Below are 21,664 nucleotides of genomic sequence, written 5' to 3' on the forward strand. Positions count from 1 at the left end.
TTCATAGTCACCGCCGTGAAAGCCTCAAATCTTACATCTATATTAAATTTTGTGGTGGCACATTAGCTGCAACATACTGCCCTAAAGAAAAAATCGTACTTTCAGCTGTTCATACAACGGAGTAACAACTTCACAGGTCTAGTAGGGAGAGTTAAGAGAAGAGCCTGAATCACATTAAGACATTACAGGAGACTGTTTAGGTACGAATATCTCAGTATCCTGTCATCTTGATTACTTACCTGAATTCCAGCAAAAGCAGCCTGCAATGAGTCTATCCACCACGTATGTACAGCACCACTCATCATATCAACATTCACATACAGAGGATGATCACCAGAGCCTTGATTACAGTGAGCTCGCCTGCGAGGGAATTATACATATCTATATTGTCACGTGTTAAGTGACTAGACATGGGGTTTGGATTCATAACTGGGTTTAGTGAACACTTATACCTTGTAAATGTACTTAAGTATATAAGTTTCATGAACCTACAAACTCTACAAACTGTACTGCAGCATACATGAAGTCTTCAGTGTTGTCACAAGTCACTGCCTGGTAAGAACTCCTGACAATGGATACTCCTCTGCTTCTGTACTCAAGTTCTCACTGGATGATAGCTAGCCCACAACTAGCTCTCAACTAATTACTAGCTCGGTGCTGTCCTCACTATATAGCCTCAGCACAGACCACAAAGAAAACACTGCTACCATTAGTTCTTTAATGTTGTGTGTGTATCTGTTGCAGCTGATATGTATTTATTAAGCTGTTACCAAACAATGGCTGTCTTCTTCTGTCATTATCTCATAATATATACAAATATAACCAGAATACATACAATTACTGTAGAAGGGCATCAATTTCTTACTCATCCTTCTATTTATATAAAAAATAATGTAACAGTGAGATGAAAGTGCTGAAATTATGCAATTTCAAGTGATCACAGCAATGAACTGTTAAGCATTATAACATGCCACATAAACACAAGTTATGCATTAGGTCATGAACAAGCAAGCAGCCTTTCATTTTGGAGCAGTATACTACATGGATGAAATGGTTTACAACTGACTATCTGAGCACGTCATTCGTAACATGTAGGACTGAAAAGGAATATGGAAGAAAGCAGTGAAAATTAATAGTGCAAAGCTTATATAATATATGATTAAACTTCCCAATAAATTCTCATACTAGCAACTTTAAAGGAGAGAATACAATTCTGTAATAAATATCACTGAAAACAATGGCTTTCAAAAAATATACCCTAAATTTGCAAAGAAAATTAAAACAAAACATAGGAAACAATACAGTAATGATTGTGATGGTGGTAATAACCACTATAATAGTCTGGGAGAAAGACAGGTAACCTTCACTTGTAACTGCATTAACAATAACTGAATAGCATATAATACAATTCAAACCTTAGTGAAAACAAAAGCTGATCTGAAAATGACAATGCAGGCATGTACAATTCATATATGTCTAGACAGTCAAAAGGTATATATTAGGCAATCTGAAATTTTTGAGACAAGCTCAACAAAAACATTCTTTATCTCCATTTCAATATTTACTTTTCAGTTTCAAACTTAGAGAATTTTCTGATAACTGCCCTCTCATTTCGCATAGGGGTCTAATGTCAAAAGGAACTGGTTATCGTATTTGTCCAAATGGCACATGAGTTCTCCCCCTTTTTTCAAGCATTACAAAACATTGGTCATCATTAATTAAGGTGCTAAATTCACGTGTTAAGAAACTTTTAATTTGTTTTAAGCTTTTCCTAACTTTATGCAAAAATTCAGGCTGTATTACGCCATGAGAGTAGCAAACAAGAAAGTAACAGAGAGAGATACATTTCAGGGTGGCAGTGGTGGTGCTGGTGGCAGTGGCGGCAGCAGCGGTGGTTGCGGTGGTGGTATAATTCGTTAAGTGGCCAACTTGCAGGAACATGCTAAACTGCGTGCCTTTTATGTACAAGCTGCCAAAAAAATCTCTTCCTAATTAATATCTTTTCTGATTTACGGTAATAAAATATATAAAGAAAATGTGCTTAAGCCTTAATTAAACTGAACACAACTAAGGTCTAAACTCCGCGCCATAGCTGAAGTGGTTAGTTAGTCACTGGCTTTCCACCGCGAAGGCCCGGGTTCGATGCTGGGTCTGGTCAAGTGGGATTTGTGGTCAACAAAGTGGCACTGAGCACGTTTTCTCCAAGTACTTCGATTTCCCCTGCCAATCTTCATTCCACCAATTCCTTCAAAATCACCCTCACCTATCATCTGGGGCTGGTACAATAGGCCAGAAGTGGCCGCAGTACAAGGGACTTAGTCCCACCCTACTAGCAATAAAAAAAAAAAAGTCTGAACTCAGAAGGAAGAAATATGTTAAGTCAGTGACTCACCCTCTGCGCATGTACTGCTTGATGACACGATAAGCTTCTGCAAACATTTCATAGTCCTCAGATTCACCAAACATGATATATGACTTCAAGAGGTACTCATAGTAGGAATCAAGACCTGCACCAAGACCACTAAGCTTCCCTATCCAGCGCCCTGACTCCACATCAATCACATTACCTTCATGACAAAAACAGATGACAAAATAAGTATATGGTTTTTCAATTTATATCATACACATATGTACTGTACACAAGGATGGGCAAAAAACATGGTTTTGGACTTTCGACCTAACCCCCTCTCACACAGAGGAAGAAACAACATTCACACAAGCTCTCCATAATGAGATTCTGCTCTAAACAAAATTGTACAATATATGTTCTGTGATGTTTAACTTTCAAGATACACAAACAAAAAACAAACTCCGTGGTTTTAGTCCACAAACGAACTATACTGAATGAGAGGCCGCCGCTTGTCTGTGAAGTTAGTGCCAACTTTAGCGGATAGAGGGTGTCGTGTGGTCAGTACAATGAATCCCCACAGCCGTTAATCTCGGTTTTCTAGACCAGAGCCGCTACTTCCTTAAAACACCTAAATTATCCTCACAAGGCTGAGTGGACCCCGTTCCAGACACACTACTTCTCAGAAAATCTGGTAGCGCCAGAATCGAACCCGGACCTCTGGATCTGTAGCCAGGAACTTTGACCACCAGACCACAGAGACGGTCGTTTTCAAGATACACATCACCATTAAACAGTGGAAGCTATCAAACGATCAATCCATAGGTGCCACATAGTTACAATAGGTGTTTGAAGGGGCCCCTATCTATTTCAACGCATAATGCATGTCACGTTTCAAACATGCCATGAAGAAGGTCCAATAAAACCATGTGGGACTTAAATTGAATGGAATACATCAGCTGCTGGTCTATGCTGATGATGTAAATGTACTGGGAGATAACATAAATACCATAAAGAAAGATGAAGCTGGAATAGCACAGTCGGTATACTGACTGGGTACAGGCTAGATGACAGAGGGGTCAGAATTTGAATTCCAGTAGTGTCAAGAACTTTCTCTTATTGTCCAGACGAGCTCTGGGTCTCACCCAGTCTCCGGCCCAATTGGCGCCAGCAGCTCTTTCCCCAGGAGTATAGGGGCCGGGGAATGAAACTGACCACTTACATCCAACTAGCACCAAGGTCAAGTACATGTGGATCTATATGCCTATTCCCCCCTACAGCTTCATGGCGTAGTGCTTAATTAGTTAAGCCCAGGGGCAACTTTACCTTGACTTTTTTACTTTAAGAAAAACAAAGACGCTCTAACTGATGCTAGTAAGGTCTGGAGTTAGGCCGCACCATAGCTCAAGTGCTTAGTCGCTGACTTCCCACCGCGACGGCCCAGGTTCGATCAGAGGTCTGGTCAAGTGGGATTTGTGGTGGACAAAGTGGCACTGGGGCAGGTTTTCTCTGAGTACTTCAGTTTCCTTTGCCAATCTTTATTCCACCAATTGCTCCACAATCACCCTCACCTATCATCTGGGGCTGGTACAATAGGCCAGAAGTGGCTGCATTACAAGGGACTTGGTCCCACCCCACTAGCAATGAAAAAAAAAAAGGTCTAGATGTAAACAGAGAAAACTAAGTACATATCATATAGGCCGCACCATAGCTCAAGCAGTTAGTCGCTGGCTTCCCACCGTGGCAGCACGGGTTCGAACCCGGGTCTCGTCAAGTGGGATTTGTGGTGAACAAAGTGGCGCTTGGGAGGGTTTTCTCTGAGTAATTCGGTTTCCCCTGCCAATCGTCATTCCACCAAATTCTCCATCATCATAATCACCTGGGGCAGGCTACAATAGGCCAATCAGTGGCCGCCGTGCTGAGTGGACCCAGTTGGACTCCACCCCCCACTAAGCAAATTAAAAAAAAAAGTACGTGATGATAATATCTCATCAACAGAATGGTGGGCAAGAATCATAACATAAAGAGAGCTAACAGATCTTCTAAAAATGTGGCAAAGTTCAAATATTTGAAAATGACATTAACAAATCAAAATTTGATTCATGAGGGAATTAACAGCAGAGTGAATTCAGGCAACACTTGATATCATTCAGTTCAAGCCTTCTGTCATCCATCTGCTGTCAAATAACATCTAAATTAAAATATACAGAACTACAATTTTTCCTGTAGTTTTGTATGGGTGTGAAACCTGGTCTCTCTCACCTACAGAAGAGCACAGACTGAGGGTATTTGAGAACAGGGTGCTGACGAGAATATTTGGATTGAAGGGGGATGAAATAATATGAAGTTGGAGAAAACTGAATGATGAGGAGATTCATAACTTCTACTGCTTACCAAACATAATTAGACTATTCAAGTCCAGGAGTATAAGATAAGCAGGGCATGTAGCATGCATGGGGGTGTATAGGAATGAATACAGAGTTCTGACGGGAAAGCCAGAAGCAAAGATACCAATTGGAAGACCTATATGTAGGTGGAGGATAATATTAAAATGAATCTGAGGGAAACAGGATTAATCTGGCTCAGGATAGGGAACTAATTCTCATTGCAATATCACATGACCTCCACAGCTGTAAGTATGACATTGGTAACTGCCACATAATATTAGAATAACAGGTATAAGCAACAGCTTTTTAAAATGTGAGCAGTATGGAACACTCACCTAGAAGACCAGTTGATTTTGCTCGAAGGTTCCACAACACCTTGTTAGCTCTGCGTGCATATCCTTCATAGACTGGATCATCAAGCAGACGGCTGAGAAGGCCAAATTCCAGTACAAGAGATCCAGCCCCTGCTGTACAAGTTTCAGCTGTAGGTGGCTGTGGTAAGCCTTGACGTAAATTCACCTGCAGAAGAAGCAATGTTCACAATTATGAATAAACTACTTCACGTTTCAACAACAGTACAGGAAACTTAACACAGGTTTCATTAAACATTCAGTATAAAAATGGCATAAAAATATACAGCTATCCTTGTAACAGGGCATGGACACTCCCAAATTTTCTAGACCCTTTAACCCCCAGGAAGATTCCTGGTATTCATTTCTGTCAGAGGCTGAGTCAACCCCAAGGCCATGGTGTGGCTTAAAAGATTAAGTCAACTGACAAAAAAAATCCACATCATCAGGACTCGAACCCGCAACCTCCCAGCTTGTAGCATAGTGCCTCAACCAACTACACAACCACATTTTGTAATCGGTCCACAAGAATCTAACATAAAAGAACATACCAGAACCAGCACAAGAACTGACAAGACGCACAGAGGGAAAATCTGTAATTTCAGCAAACACGATTTATTTAGCAGATTGTGAAACAAGAATAAATATTTGTAAACTATGTAATTATCTATATATAAGATTATTTTGTGTCCAATAAATCCAATTACTAATCAAAACCCAGTGAATAGTCACTATCATGTGACAGGATGTATAACTTGCCAGAAATGTTGCCAACTGCAAAGCAGATTCATGCAACATCTACCATTTGCTGCAAATACAAAGTATAACGTTCAAATATTTGAGAAAAGAAGATAACTCACCCTTGGGTAAGGAATGCCTGTTGAACTCCCTTCAAAAGCAGGCAACAATCTAGAAGCCAGATCATGTGCTAACTGCAGAAGCTCACCATCATACCAGGATGGACGTAAGTTTCCAAAGGGTTGCTCTGGATCCATCATCAGGAGGTGTGCAGAAATGAGTGCACCAAGAACCCTATCATACAGTGTCAGTTTATATATAGATTGCACATTACAGTTTTATGTAGTGCCCCATAAATCCATGGCCTAAGAGACCTCAGTTATTTTGAAAAATATGGAAAATGTAAAAAGAAAAATTTCCTGCAAATTATGCATTTCAAACTAAATTGCTTCAATTTTTTATCTACGAGAAGTCACTACAGTGCTACTCTCTTCATATAATACCAATAATGTTGCCAAAGTGACAGGACAGCTGAAAGGAGACATGTATCCAGGGTTAGGGGAAGCGATAGTGGAGGAAAGAGGGGTAAAACATGAAATAGAAGAATGAATAAAATTGCTGCGTTTTAATGTGCTCACACAGAAATACTACAGCACCATGGTAATCTGTGAAAAAACGCTGCAAGTCCACAAAACCACACATGCATACAGAACAGTACAAAAGTTTGTACATTTACAGCAAGTGTCCAGACCACTGTCCGTCTTGTTGCTCACACATGTAAATACAGCACAGTAAGCTGTAAAGCAAATACCACAACGCCAGTGGGGTAAAGGCTCTGCATACAGCATATGTTACCATGGAGCAAAGCAATATTTTGTGGCTGGTTATGGTGCACCATGGATTTCCAGTGAACCCACAGGTAGATATCCAGAGAGTGAACAACTGTTGCTAGGCAAAGCCTATAACAATAAGGGAACTGACATGTTTTCTATGTGGTTCGACGAAATGTTGTATATGAGGAAGATACGGCGATATAGAGAGATGTCTCCTTTGTGGAGGCGGGGTCGAATACCTCCACTGTGACCCTGTGAGTCGTAGGAGGCGATGAAAATGGAAGTCTCAAATCTGAGATAGTAAAATATGGTTGAAAGTCCCAAGGGACTAGGACCCGAGAACCACTGCACTGGCAAGGGCCAGCAGCATATACAAAAGACAGACCCATCCTTTCGCCAGAGAGGGTGCCCCACAGAAACAAGACTGTAACTGTTGAGGAGTAACAAATATCTGGTCATGAGCCCCAGGAGGGTGCTTGATACCAAGACTTACTGACTGATCATCAGTCACATTACTTTGACTTTGACTGTGACTATAGAGAGATGTGGTGTGGGGGTGGAAACCTTCAATTCTTCAAATCAAAGTGCGTCTGTGTACTGTGTAACTATAATAAATATTTACAGAACAATTCAACAAGTGGTTGTCTCTTCATATAATGACATCCCACAACTGATCTAACTGCTGATGCGCGGTACAGTTAAAGTGTGGTAGTGCTCTATCCTGCTTCAAGTATAAGGGCCAGTTAAATGAAAACAGGTCACGATGCATAACTCATACGGTGCAAGTTAGTAACACTGCTTACGGTAACAACATCTGGTGGGGACTCGGGAAAGCACAGTGACAACGTGCCCTTGCACATTAGTCGTTTGTTTATTGTGCTGGAAGTAAGGTTAGCGCTATGTGGTCACCCAACATCAGTAATGGAAGTGGGTAAACAAGGACAGCGAAGTGTAGTGCACTTCTTGACTGCTGAAGGAGTAGGACAACGAGAAATTGTTGTTTACGGTGAACACAGCATGTCACGTTCGCATGTGCTGGCGTGGCATAAGAGATTCTGAGAGGGACATGTGTCACTGCAAGATGATGCTTGCCCAAGACATGTTCATCGTGTCATCACTCCTGATGTTATTGCTGCATTGGATCACTGTGGAAGAAATTAGTTTTTTGATGGGAATAAGCCACGGTTCCGTACACACCATTGTGACAAAACCCCTGCTGTACTGCAAAATCTGCACGCAGTGGGTTCCACATCAACTTATGGAGGAACAGAACACTCAGAGAATGGCTGCATCACTGGATCACTTGCAATGATACCATGAGGAAGTGTATGCTTTTCTGTCTCGTACTGCCACTGGGGACGGAACTTGGTCCCACCATTTTGAACCCGAGAGCAAACGGCACAGCTAACAGTGGAAACACGTGAATTCTCCCCCACCAAAGAAATCCAAAGCCGTACATACAAGTTCCGGTAAAGTGATGACGACATTCTTCTTTGACTGCAAGGGCCCTTTGCTTGTCGAATTTCTCGAGCATGGGGCCATAATCAGTGCACAGTGCTATGAAGACATTTTGCAGAAACTGAGACGTGCCATAAAGTCAAAACACCCTTGAATGCTATCGAGCAGCATTATCCTTCATGATAATGCGCACCCCCACACTGCCAACTCTGTGAGGAATACGCTACAGAGATTTGGTTGGGAAGTGCTTCAACATCCCCCCTACAGCCCAGATCTCTCCCCATGTGATTTTCACATTTTTGGAGACCTGAAGAGAGACATTTGTGGACATCGGTTTGCATCAGATGAAGACGTGTGTGGCTGGGTAAAGATGTGGTTCCGTAGACAGCCCACAAGTTTTTTCAAGGATGGGATTGACCATCTTATCTCCCAGTGGGATAAATGTATTAACAGTTTTGGAGATTATTTTTGAGGTAAGAAATGTTCTTTAATATTGTCACGTGTTGGGTATGTAATGCGACAAATAACTTCACACCGTATTGGATATAGCAAATTTATTCCACATTCACTCTTACACTTACACAATTCACAATTAAAATTACTGCCATCGGCAGTATCACAATTACTTCCACTGCTGGAGTCCCTGCCATGCACTCGATACAACACAACTCATGGCTGCTGGACTGCACCTCCTCTGTCTGGCTTCATGATCCACACTCTGTCATTCCCAATCACACACTGACTCACACACCACTGAGCTGGCTTCTTATACTCTTCCCTGTTGCCACATAGTAACCGCGGTGTCCCCTGTTATGTCACAATGGGAAGTGTTGTTACAAAACTGCTGGAAAGAGGGGGGGGATGTTTAACGAGCGTTGCGCTGTCCACGTCACAATATGTTTGGGCTTCTGACCGTTTTCATTTGACTGCCCCTCATAAAATCATAGGTTTAATGTGAGGGCCAATGTAACATGGTCTCCAGGAGGTGACAGTAACAGCCTCCTCTTAACCTTTTATCCTGAAACACAGGTCCCAGAATAGCATGATATGGATGTGGTACCACACTTTATTTGGGATTCAGTTTGATGGTGGGCTATGTGAAGACTCCTGTCTAACAAGTACTCAACATTGTGTGTGTCAGAAGTACCAATGAGATGAAAGCATGCTTACCACCGACGAAATATCTGCCTCCAGTCAGTTTTGCTGTTATCACATTTGCTAAAACCACTCATAAAATTCCAGACATCTGCAGGTATCACTTGAGACACTAAGCTATAAGCCGGAAGGTCGCAGGTTCGTCCCGATGAGGTGTTTTTCTTTAATTTACTTAATGCTTCCAGCTGCAATATGACCCCGGGGTCAACTCAACCTCTAAGAGAAATGAGTACCAGGAATCTTCCTGAGGAGTAAAGGGCAGCCAGCACATAAGGCCGACAGCCTTACTGCCACCTGTGAGCCAACTGTCTGGAGAAAATGTGGGTACCTCAATTTCTCACAACCCTATGGGCCTCCGCAGCCTGTTACATGGACAGCTTTACCTTTATTTATTTTAGGTATCACTGCAACCCAACTCCTGCACAGTGTTGTACTTTATATGAGAAGTATTCATGCTGCTGGGGTTTGGGGCAGACAGAACTTCTATTAGTATCACCTTCCTGTGCAGTTTGCCTTATGGAGAGTTGGGGGCTAGATGTCACTTCTGCAGAGACTTCAAGACAGCTGCCAAAACTAGTAGCATATTGCTGGTGACACTCAGCCACTATTAGGCATTGACTCACACCTGATGCATGCAGGAAAACTACTGCAGTTTTTTTCAGTCTGTAAAAGTAAAAAACATAAAGGTATCCCTGTAAGAAGTCATGAAGGCCCATAGGGTTGTGAGATGTTGAGGTACCCACATTTTCTAGACAATATACTCACAGATGGCGGCAAGGTAGTCAGCCCTACATGCCAGCCGCCCTTTACCCCCATGGACATTCCAAGAATATTCCTGGTACTCATTTCTCTTACAGGGTGAGTCGACCCCAGGGCTTTCAGTCTGTACATACAATTAATTGTCAGTCCAGTAAACACATTACAGTATGTTAACTTGAACCTATAGCACATGCCCAGAAAACTAACCACTTTACATCCACAACCATATGTACAGCGTACTACTACAATGAGCCTATCACTGTGATCTTGTTTTCCCGCCATCGCCTTACACATTACATCGTGTACAATAGCTGGTGGCAAAGAACTGCAGCACACAGGCCACTATCTGTGAGTGCGTGAAGCCATTACCCCAGCAACACTGTGATATGTTCGCTCTAGCATATGTCACGTTCACAAGCTCTTCATTGGGCTTGTTATGGGTACAACTGAGACCAATGGTGGGGCTCAGCTATCCCTGCAGCATTGAATAGGAGTAGCTATAGCATCCCTGCCATCAGTGCTCCAAGTAGGGTCCTTCCTTCCCTCCTTCCATTCTACTCTTCTGCTGCTGTGAAGAGGCAACCAAGAAGGGCTCTGTTGAGTCCACTGCAGGTGAGACTAAAAGAGGGTTCTCACCGACAGTGAGTACTCTGACCGTTAAGAAGAATAGGACAACCTAGAAGATGAGACATGCTGGGAGGGAGTCCAGTCTTTGGATCTGGGGCTTCAGATGGTGCTCAATCACAAGTTTTGGTTAGATCAAGTGGCAACTTTGCTGTTCCTGCTGCAAGAGAGGGTGGCCGGAGGGTCCCCACCTCCAGTGCTCTGGGGTAGCTCTGTCTCCCTGCTTTGAAGGGCTCATGCACTGGGACTCCTGCTCTTCTGCTGTCGCAAAGAGGCAGTCAAATCGCTCAGGGGCCCTAGTGACGATTTACTGAGAGCAAAATTTTAAGAGTTCTCTTGAGAGAAATGAATAATCTCTCTATATAAAAAAAGAATTGGACATGCAAGTGCAGATGCAGGCCAGCAGAGGAAGGAACTTGGGTCTTAGCTGGAGTTTGGTTATGGGTCCCACTGGGACCAGCAGTGGGAGGGGGGTGATCAGCTCCCCTGTTGGTGAATGGTGGTGGGTCACAGTCAGCAATCCAAGAGAAGAGGGCTCAGCTCTCAGCAACTTCCATTAGGGGTCCACGAGGGTAAGGCTGAATGAGGCCTCTTGATGAAGGTGAACTGCCAGCCTATCCATCAAGGAGATATGTCTGATCAACTGAAGTTTCTAGTCAAAAAGGGGCCCGAGTTTCAGCTGGGGCTCAGTTGTGGGTCCAGCTGGGCCAAGTTCTGGGGTCTCTGATATCTGTGTTGGTGAACAACAGAGGGTGTCTGGGATATCCTGCTACCAGCAGCCCAAGAGATGATGACATTATGCCAGTATGCAGCCTGGATACGCAAGGATCTCTTACCTCTGGCTCTGTATGAGCAGAGGCAATAAGTATTAAGGGGGCCTTAATCTATAGGGCTCTGGTTCTAGCTAAGGTGAAGGCTCTTAAAGGACCTGGGCAACACTGGGAGGTGCACAAGGGAGCCAAGAGTGATATGAATGCCTAAGGGGCATTCCCCCATGTCAATATGACATACAAGGGTAGGCAATACTCAAGTTGACTGCAAATAGTACTGGCAACATGACAAATATGTATGACAGGACCAAGCAATTTTCAAAAGTTGTACAATATATAACACTCCTTTTCAAAAAGTTTACCTGTGAAATCACAAGCACAAAGGGATTAAAACAAATTAATAAATATCTTCAGATACACAGCACAGTAAAAAAATACAACTTGGAATAGAATGCATTTATATGAAAAAAAAAAAACTTGGACACAATGTACATAAAAAATACAGGCTACCGGATGAATAAAGTAAGAGTATCATATTACCTGATATTCACTTCGAACACTTGAACCACGTTATCCTTGTCAAAACTAACATTTCGGATAACATTAGTAACGGCATTCTGGAATTCTGTCACATTACCAAGCACTGCCAGGGTATCCAGAGAATCAACAAGTGTGAGACAATAATCACCAAGTATGTCATTTATATTGACATTAGATCTGCAATGAAAATAACATAACAATGCAAGTCATGGTTCCCACCAAGTAATACTATGGAAGTTTCTAGGTCACCAATCCCCAAGAATACTAAGTCAAAACAAGCTTATTTACTAAAACTTTGTTCCCACTTCATGTACCATATAGGCGCACCCAAAGTCTCGTACAGACAGTATAATGATTTTGGTCAAATGGGTTTTCCTTATTATAGAGGTTTCCTGCATTTGGCTGTTACACTTTAGTCCCTGAACAACTTTCTCAACTTGTCATTATTTTATCCATATTATATCACTTTTGTTTCCTTAAAATACAGTGTATCCATAACAGATTGCTCTGATTTCAGATTCAAGACAGTTAATGAATGTGATCAAGTACAATAAAACAAATAATGAAATTATTCTTTTGTATGCAGCTACTAGCGGTTCAAAACATTACCGAAGCTGACAAAGACAACCACACCTTGAGTATGCTATGTTGATATGTATGCTGACAGATACAGATGATGATAATTCGTGATATTGATGATGCTTGGTGGTGGTGGTGGTGGTGGTGGAGGAGGAGGACCAGCTGAAGATTATGATCATAACTGGCTGAGAATAGTCGCACTTTCTCACAAAGCAACATTTTCCTTGTTGGGGACCATACAGCATGCCCAGAAGAACTAACATCAGAAAATATGGGAACTGTAGATGGGGATTCCCATTACACTCCTTTAGGGAAGAATTCCCTTCTGCAAAACCACCTATATGGTTTCCCATCTGCTGGTCATAACTTTGTATTTACATTCTTATGAAAGAAGGTACGATTGATACAGACGAGAGTGCTTTATCATGTCAAACAAAGTTCATCACAGGGGGAAAAGAAATTTTATTCTTAACATAATACATTTTGTAATGAGGTGAAAACAAATTAGTGTTTAATGTTTCTGCTACTGTTGATGTAATAATGAAAATGTGTCAATGGGCAGAATGACAAATCATGGAAGGCTGTGATAAATATGCAAGGATTATCTTCCTGGAGAACCTTTCTTCTCCACAGCTAGTACAGAACATCTTCAGAGTACAACGAAATGGCAGTTAAGATGATCTTGTTCTGAAATGAACAGAGAGATTCATAAACTAAAACATTAACCTAATGCAATCTAAACTATAAAACCAAACCTTCACTAAAACCAAGTGTATTCATACTTATAATGTAGTTTCCCCCAACTGAATGTGAGAAACGAAGTTTCGTACCAAGGTAATACTACAGTTTTGTAAATGTGGCCGATATTACATCAAACTAATGGGCGGTTTCAATATGTATCCACTCACATTTGCGAACAAACATTGCCATATACCGTTTATCCAAGAGTGTATAACGGAGTTCTCTTAAGGCTTGTGAAATTAAATGGTACTTACGGATTCTCATAATCGGGGCCCCTACCACAACACAACAAAGGATTTAGCTCGTCCATTGGGAATGCGTATGTCATATAATTATCATAACCGAAATAAAACATTTTTTTCGCCTCTGCCAACATCTGTTGGCGGAGATCTTCAGAAAATGAGCCATACTTAATGTCCAAACTATCTAGAGGCTTTTTGAAAATATTTAAAGCTCCCTGACTTGTATTTATTACACATGTTACTATCAGGAACACTCTGAAGTGGTTACTTTTAATGAGCCAGAACAGCATATTAACCTATTTGCGCACATAGTCAATACACGATTAAACCAAATCGGCGTAAATTGCCTTCACTCAACGTAACAAACTTGATGATGTGTCAACACCTCATTACTCAGACTATTTAGTTAAATGAAAAATACAAATCAAGGATCACACCAACGAATATTATGAACTGCTATGCACGGATAATTGAGCGATGCTATGCACCCGGAATTCCCACAGTGTTCAACCACTGTTTCCTCTTTTAAAACTCAATTTCACAATTAACACGTGCATCGCGTGTATTTGTGAACAGTGGGGACGGAGTTCGGAGTTGCATCTCGGGAGGGAAAAAGAGGAACGTGAACAAACGTCTACTGCCATCTATTTATAGCGTTTACGCTTGTCGCTCGTCGCTCGTCGTCACCAATCACAATACACCCATCCGTTCATGGGCTAGTAATTGTGTGTCGTAATTTTTCGTTGGGTCCTGTCCACGTTCTGTCAGTCATTGCATCAGTGCTGTAGAACTCTTCCCATATTTCCTCTCTTTTTTGTTTTCTTTCTTTGATAACTTCCACTGAGTTTTTTGTGCTTGGCAGTTGATATCTGAGTTCTTCTAGTAGGAAATTTTCCTTGCAGAGTTCGTATGTTAGTCTGGATTGTGTGTTCTTAGGAAGCTCTAGCGCTAGTTTAAGGTATCTTGCCTTCACTTGTTCTATTTTCCGCAGGTTTTGTTTGGATAGTTTTTCCCAGGTTATCTCTATGCCATATAGTAGTATGGGACAAATTTTTGCATGGAATATTTTCATTGCTGTTTCTAGCGATAATAGTTGCAGGTTTCGGATGGTGTATATAGCTTTGATGGCTGCTGTGCATTTTTCTGTTATGTGTGCTGTGAATGTTGTAGATGTAGACTGCAGTGTTAAGCCGAGGTATTTATATTGTTTTACTGATTTTATGTGTTCTCCATTAAATTTTATTTCATCATTTTTTCCTTTTCTTCCTCCTTTTCTGAAAGTCATTAGTTGGGTTTTGTTTTTATTTATTTGAAGTTTGTTTTGTCTTGCCCAGTTCTCCAGTGTAGTGGAGGCTTCCTGTAGCTCCTCAATATTTTTTCCTCCAATTGTCATATCATCGGCGTACATAATTAATTGTACCCCTGTGTGTTTTTCCATTGTTTTGGCCAAGTCTGCTGTTGTAATATTGAATAGTAATGGGCTGAGGGGGTCCCCTTGCAGTACGCCATTTGTTTGGGTTATTTCTTCGGATTCTGACACCGTGTCTTTTATTATGATTTTATTGTTTTTGAGGATGTCTCCTATTAGTCTTGTTGTTGTGTTCTCTTCTCCTACTATTTCCTTCAGTTTTGTTGTGATTATACTCCTGTCGAGTAGGTCGAATGCCTTGCTATAATCTATGAAAACTACATGGTATTTTCCTCGTGGGTGTCTTAATGCTTCTTCAATTGCTTCTAGTAGTGCTGTGATGGCTTGTATCGTTGATCTTTGTGGCCGAAACCCAAATTGATTTTCCGGGATAAGTGAGTCTACTGTTGTTGTTAAACGGTCAGTTAGGATTTTGGTCAGTATCTTGAACATTGTGTTTTCTAACGCTACCCCTCGGTAGTTGTTCGGGTCTTCTGGGTCTCCTTTTCCCTTGTACAGTACTTTCATCAGGGATTTTCTCCAAATTTATGGTATGGATCCAGTTTCGAGGCATCTGTTGTATAGTCCCGTTAGTGGTTTTGATATAATGTCCTTTGCTTCTTTTATATGTTCATAATATATTCCATCTGGTCCTGCGGCTTTCTTGTTTTGTGTTCTTTTTATAGCTTTTAATACTTCTGCATGTGAGATTGGTTGACATGCCCTGACGTCGTCCGTTCGGGAGCCGCTGGTGGGTGTATTTTGGCTAAGTATCTTGGTGAAATGTTGTTCCCATATCTTTATATTTACTTCTTGTGGCATTTGTTTCTTCGTTGTTTTGGTTGCCATGAACGGGTCTTTCTCAGCTTCTTTGGCCATCATTTTCCCTTCTGTTTTCTTGCTTTTTATCAGTGCTTTGTATCTTTTTCTTTTTTCTGCATATTCTTTTAGTTCGTTGCTATTCTGAGTTTGTCTTGCCCTGTGTAGTGCCTTTATTGTTGCTTTTCTCATATTGTAACATTCTGCATCGAACCATATTTTGGCCTTCCTCTCTTTGGCTGTTAGGGCAGCATTCTGCAGTATTTCAGTCATCTTCCGTGCGGCATCGTCGATTTCGTTTTGTTCTATTATTTGCATGATGTCCTCTTGTTTTCCCAATATGTATTTTTGGATTCTTCTTGTTTATTTCACGGTGCTTGTTTCTGTTTTCGTTTGCTGTTTTTTTGCCCCCATATTTGAATCTTGTGCTTATCGGTAGGTGTTTCCTTTGTGGTGAAGTTGATGATGTTTTTATTTTTTGTTGTTCTATTTCTATCTCGTTTCCTTTCTTGAACACAAGGTCAATACAGCTGCATTCATTCGGCGCTATTCGATCATTATACACCTATCGCAATTAATCGAATCGCTAAGTGTGAGCCAATCAGAGAATCTTGAAATCTTGAAAATCTTGAAGATCTTGAACCTTAAGGTAGTCATTTTGTTTGTGAGGTTATAATGTGTAAGAGTATGGGAGCTTATTTTACAGCTTGTAACGATTTAAAAATTAAAAAGCGATAAAATCTGTTTGAGCAGTGTGGTCGAAAAATATATCGACATAAGATCTTGCAGGTAAGAAGGAAGTAACAATGCAGTGTTGGCCGACAGCGGGATACGTAATTTTGTCGTGCGAGACAAACTTAGCACAATGTGCAGACTAAAGAAGAGATTTAAGATATGCAAGGATGTATACAGAACAGTACACAAGGTGCAATTTGCACTGGAATCTGCACGCACAGCCACAAGACTGATTAAAAATTTGCTTGAACTTAAGGTTATGCAGGAACCATTCAGGTTTTGCAGCTGGTTACTGCAGAATGTGCAATTGCCATTACACAGTGTAAAAATATTGGTGTTGGGCGTACTTTATGCACGGACATGAAGAAACTATTCACTTGAGAATTGAAGAATTTGCTACGAGCCTGGAGTCATGCTTAAAGACAGAAGGGGCAGTGTTCTAACAGTTTTTATAGAATGTGATAAGTTTGTGTTGGGACCGAGGAAACTTGTCACCCTGCACTTGCAAGCAGCATGTTTCCACCTCAGCTGAAAGCCCACTAGCACTATTAGGCTTCTAATTTAAATCTTCTGGTCTCTTTCTTTGTTAACAGTTCCTAAGAGACGTTGGTATTCACTGGTTGGTGCCCACTGTTCTTTTATTGTGGAGCAGTGAGAACGGAAGTAGTGTCACCCTCACCTTCAAGGAGTTCATGAACTTCAGGCCGAAGATGGACAATCTCAAAGTTTCTGCCATGACTGCAGGAAAAATGCTTCATAATACAGGTATTTGTTATGCCAGAAGCTATTTGTGTAGGAATAGTAGAATCCTGTCCCTGTGAGGGTTAGAAGGTCCTAGTATTTCAGACGAAGATATTACGTTGAAGAGTCAGCTAAGCAAGAAACCAGCAGAAGCAGACAACAAATTTTGTGCTTAGCTTTTTCTACAGACCTGAAAATTGTGGTCATATGTCACTCTGAAGGGGCATGCGGTAGCGTTGTTGGTTGAGGCACTATGCTACAAGCCAGAAGGTCACAGGTTCAAATCGCAATAAGGTCATTGGATTTTTCAGTTGACCTAATCCTTCCAGCCACACTATGGCCCTGGTGTCAACTCAGCCTCTAACAGAAATGAGTACCAGGAATCTTCCTGGGGGTAAAGGGCAGCTGGCACGTAAGGCTGACCTCACCGCCATCTGTGATCTAGCTGTTTTAGAAAATGTGGGAGCCTGGACATCTCAAAACGCTGTGGGCCTACACAGCCTGTTACATAGCTAGGTTTTATCTTTTTTACCTGTGTCCCTCTGAAAGTTGAGACTTTCTCCATACCACATAACATTACAAGCCAGAAGACTATATGCCTTATAGTCACCGTCTCAGTAGAGCACCAGAGCTGGCCTGTATGCTCTGAGGTAGAGGAAGATCACTTACATCTGCCAGGAATTGAGTCTTCAGCTGTCCGGCCTGTAGACTGAGCTATTAGTGTTTTCCTATACCATTCTAAGTGAAAGACCATCTCAGTTTGCACACTGATGTATATTGTACTCCATGTTGGGTTCCCAGTGGAGGGAGTGCCGTGTACATAGCCCACGTGAACACTTCTCGAGGAACCAGATACCTCCGGAAACGATTAACATATCACTACCAAATAAATATTATCAATACTAATGAAACAGTAACTAAAACGTGTACCTAACTGCCCCGAAATCTGGGAATAAAAATAAATAATAAAAATTAATAAACCCTGAGACACAAGGTAAAACAATTAAAGTCAGCTTACAAAAGCAAATAAACAAACCCCCAAGGTACAAATAAACTATAATTTAAAATATCAAATCAATAAAATACAACAACAAAACAATGAAGAAGTTGCTGTTCTGAATGATGGAGGATGGGGGACCCAGGTTACTGCATCCATGAAGGCCCTACCTCACGCCCCTCTCATGGACATGCTTGACTTCACATCAGGGAAGGATCGCCCGGGGAGATCCCCAGTTGCCTCCACTAGACGTGCATGGAATGTTGGCAACTAATCGTCAAGTATGCTGTTTGGGAAGTTGAAACTTAAAGTGTTTGCATACTTACTGTTCAGCACATTGTGAGAGTTGTGTTGCTTTGTGCTGCTATCAATACATACACTAGTAGGCAGATTGTACTGTTTGTTTGAGGTGCTGGCGAGACTTGGGCGAAGAAATTTCCAGCCCAGGTGTTGAGGCGTCATGTTCTAAATGTACCACAAGACTGAAGATAGTCCCACGTTACTGTCCATATCAATGTAAAGCAGCTCATCAGCTCAGCTGAGAGTGGGGCATCCAGGAGCATCCCTTCGAGTCGTGTCGCACTGCAGCTGTGAAGAGTTCCTACAGAGAAGGTGCGTGCGGCGTTGGTTCTGATTGTGACTGTTGAGAAACACAAAATTGAAAACGCCGAGTTTAGTGTTGAGATTCAGTGGGTAATGCACTGAACTGCAGAATGAGGACTTCAATAATTTGTACCGTTAACAGTATCGTTTTAGCAGGGTTACTGACTCAAGGAGGATGGGATGAGCTGGGCATGTAGCATGTGTGGGTTTGCTGAGAAGTGTGGACATTAGTTAGGTCACAAGACCTGAAAGGAAGACACTACCTGGGAGACCTGGGTGTAGATGGTAAGATACTCCTGGGATAAGTCTTGAAGAAATAAGGTCATAGTGTGTCAGCTAGATTCACTGACAGGGACCAGTAGCAGGTTTCTGTGAACACACTAATGAACCAGCATGTTCTATAGAGGATGGGAGATTTTTTTGAGTGACTGTAGTGGAAGCCCCATTTAATGTTTGAAGATTTTAGGTTTTTCCAACAGGAATTTGAAATGGAGGTTCCCCTTAGCTATTGGGTATTGTACTTATGTGAAATATTTTCATGTTATGACTTATATTGCACATATCACATACTGTTTGTGAACCAAAGTAGACAAGACTTTAACGTATCATTATGTACCCTTTGAGGCTGGCGCTGGGCAGACGACAGTGTAAAGTGCTGTTCCGGATGCTGAGAGTTGTCCGTGGCACCACTGTACACCGTGTTGACTTCACACCGAGGAAGAATAGTGCATCATGCATATGAAGTACAGAGGGACGTGTGTATCATGGCAAGAGCTGCAGCTTGCTGTATTGTCTGAAGTTGGAAAGTACACAGAGGATGCTAGAGGAAGACAGATGCAATGAACTCTTGCTAATCTAGATTAATTGGGCAGAGAGGTTGTCTGGTTAAGTGATGATCTGGACTAGTGTAGCAAAAGGTAGCCCTAAAAGTCAAAAAGACTTAAAATGCAAATGGGAAATGTAACGATGTAAGTATTGCTGATGAAAATAAATAACAAAGTATCACTTTAGAGCCTTTATTTAAAAAATATAAAAAGACACTACATGTATTCACCAATAGAAGGCCCTGTAACTGTCCGCCGACTTACAGCTGCCTAGGAATAACCGTGGCAACGAACTGTTGAAACAGTGGAAATAATGCATTTCTGCGGCAACGAGCACAGAACACGTGAAATGGAACCCTGGGCGAAAGTGCCCTCTATTGCGTCCGAAACCGGGTTATAATAGTCCAGCTCCAAAGAATTTTTCGGTGATACTGGATGTGATAATAATTGTACTTGCTGGTGTAAAAGTGAGTTTTCAATAACTTATTCGCTGAATCCGAGACGTGCGTGGAAGTTATTTCGTAAGTATAGTTTATTTTTCATTGTTTTTCATTTCGTTTTCTAAGAACATGCTTAGGGCATCGTACTCGCGGGGTGGAAGCAATGCGTCGAGTAATTTCAAGTCAAACTGGGGAAGAACGGGCAGACTGAGCCACAGCAAGGCGTGGCCGGGCACAGCTAGTTATAAATTTTACATAATGCAGTCAGTATTACCAGAAACCAGTATCACACAATTCATTGCTACACAATCGATACACCTTGCCACTGACAATAAGTAACACAGAAATTAATGCAGTGTTAACAATAGTGAAATTGTTTAACTTTCTTAACCTTAATATAAATAAATGAAATATGTGGATATGCAGGAATGTCTGACACGCACTGACACTGACCTTGAAAATGTCTCACTTTCACACTTAGCGACGACCATATTTCTGTCCACAACATTTATATCCCAGTATTTTCAAAATGACACAATCAAATTAAAATCCACTTACGAGCACATAGCACTACCAACATCTATCACTGATTGCCCTCAGGCTGCATTTGCCAGGTCCATGTTTTACTGACAGTCCATGCATGGAGGTGGCAGGTGACATGAAATCACCACAGCATGACATTGAAGTCACCTTTGATTTGACAGTACCTGTGGTTCCTTTATCCTTGAGAGTCTTCTTCCAGTTTCGAACCCACGTCCTGCTCTGACGCTCCGAGAGATTAAGTGGAGTTGCTGTGCCGTGATATTCAGTAGAGTGTCGCTGTTCGCCTTCTTCCGCCCCGAACTGCAGCTGAAGTTGTGCTACCCACGAATGATTCCCACACTCTTCTGTTACGTTTCCTGTTTCGATACCCATTTTCGGAACTTCAGCCAAGTTTCCGCAAATCACTTAGGATCTCGATATTGGAGAAATCACATCGCATCCGTGAAGTTCACTTCCTGCATAATTCATCTCGTCGGTATCGGGTAACTTCATTTCTGACTGGTATGTACTCTTGTCACTGCTTAATGTGCGCTCTTCTTGGCTGACAACAATTCCTTGGTCACTAGTTGTGTGCGCTTGGATCGCAAGAGTGCCCGGCTCTTTCACGTTTTCTTCGTCATGACTTGAATTTAACCGACGTGTTATTTGGGTCTCAAAATTTTCGGATTTATCCCCTTGCACCGTATCGGTCAAAGTTTGAATCTGGCCGTGAGTGCACTCAGATACGACTTTAACTTCGTTATTCACGGACTCTGTCTGTTGGTTCATTTTACTTTCCGAGTCCCTTGCCAATGCAGCCCACATTTCACTTACACCTTCATGTTATTTTCCACTCTCACCATTATGTCATCAAATTTACTTTCCACTCTCGTCATTATGTCGTCAAATTTACTTTCCGTTTTCATCATTCTGTCCTCACATTTTTTCATATAGGTTAATATGGCCTGCACGTCTATCTTACTGTCCTTCACATTTTCTATATATTTCGTCTCTTTATTCTGGGTCCGTAAATTAGCTCCTTCCTCCATTTC

At 41.6% G+C, this 21,664-nt stretch overlaps 1 protein-coding gene and 1 long non-coding RNA gene across 4 annotated transcripts; one reads left to right on the forward strand and one right to left on the reverse strand.

Annotated features, from left to right (window-relative positions):
• Window positions 1–239: 239 nt before the first annotated feature.
• On the reverse strand, window positions 240–14,109 carry LOC111872645 (ER degradation-enhancing alpha-mannosidase-like protein 1; the record flags this gene model as incomplete). The annotated part of the gene is given in 6 exon segments (XM_023866736.2): window positions 240–360; window positions 2,393–2,567; window positions 5,070–5,253; window positions 5,945–6,116; window positions 11,962–12,138; window positions 13,536–14,109. Coding segments are annotated over 6 exon segments (1,107 nt in total), but the record flags the coding sequence as incomplete, so codon positions are not given.
• Window positions 14,110–16,192: 2,083 nt separating this feature from the next.
• On the forward strand, window positions 16,193–19,836 carry LOC111872646. Of its 3 annotated transcripts, XR_002844272.2 has the most exons (3): window positions 16,193–17,250; window positions 18,614–18,835; window positions 19,451–19,836. It is a non-coding gene; the product is annotated as an uncharacterized LOC111872646 (long non-coding RNA). The 3 variants fall into 3 exon arrangements; XR_002844271.2 differs by having other exon boundaries at window positions 18,614–19,836; XR_002844273.2 differs by having other exon boundaries at window positions 18,633–19,836.
• The last annotated feature ends 1,828 nt before the right edge of the window (window positions 19,837–21,664 follow it).

Source organism: Cryptotermes secundus, unplaced genomic scaffold, assembly GCF_002891405.2.
Source record: "Cryptotermes secundus unplaced genomic scaffold, Csec_1.0 scaffold10133, whole genome shotgun sequence".
In the NCBI taxonomy this organism is placed as follows: domain Eukaryota; kingdom Metazoa; phylum Arthropoda; class Insecta; order Blattodea; family Kalotermitidae; genus Cryptotermes; species Cryptotermes secundus.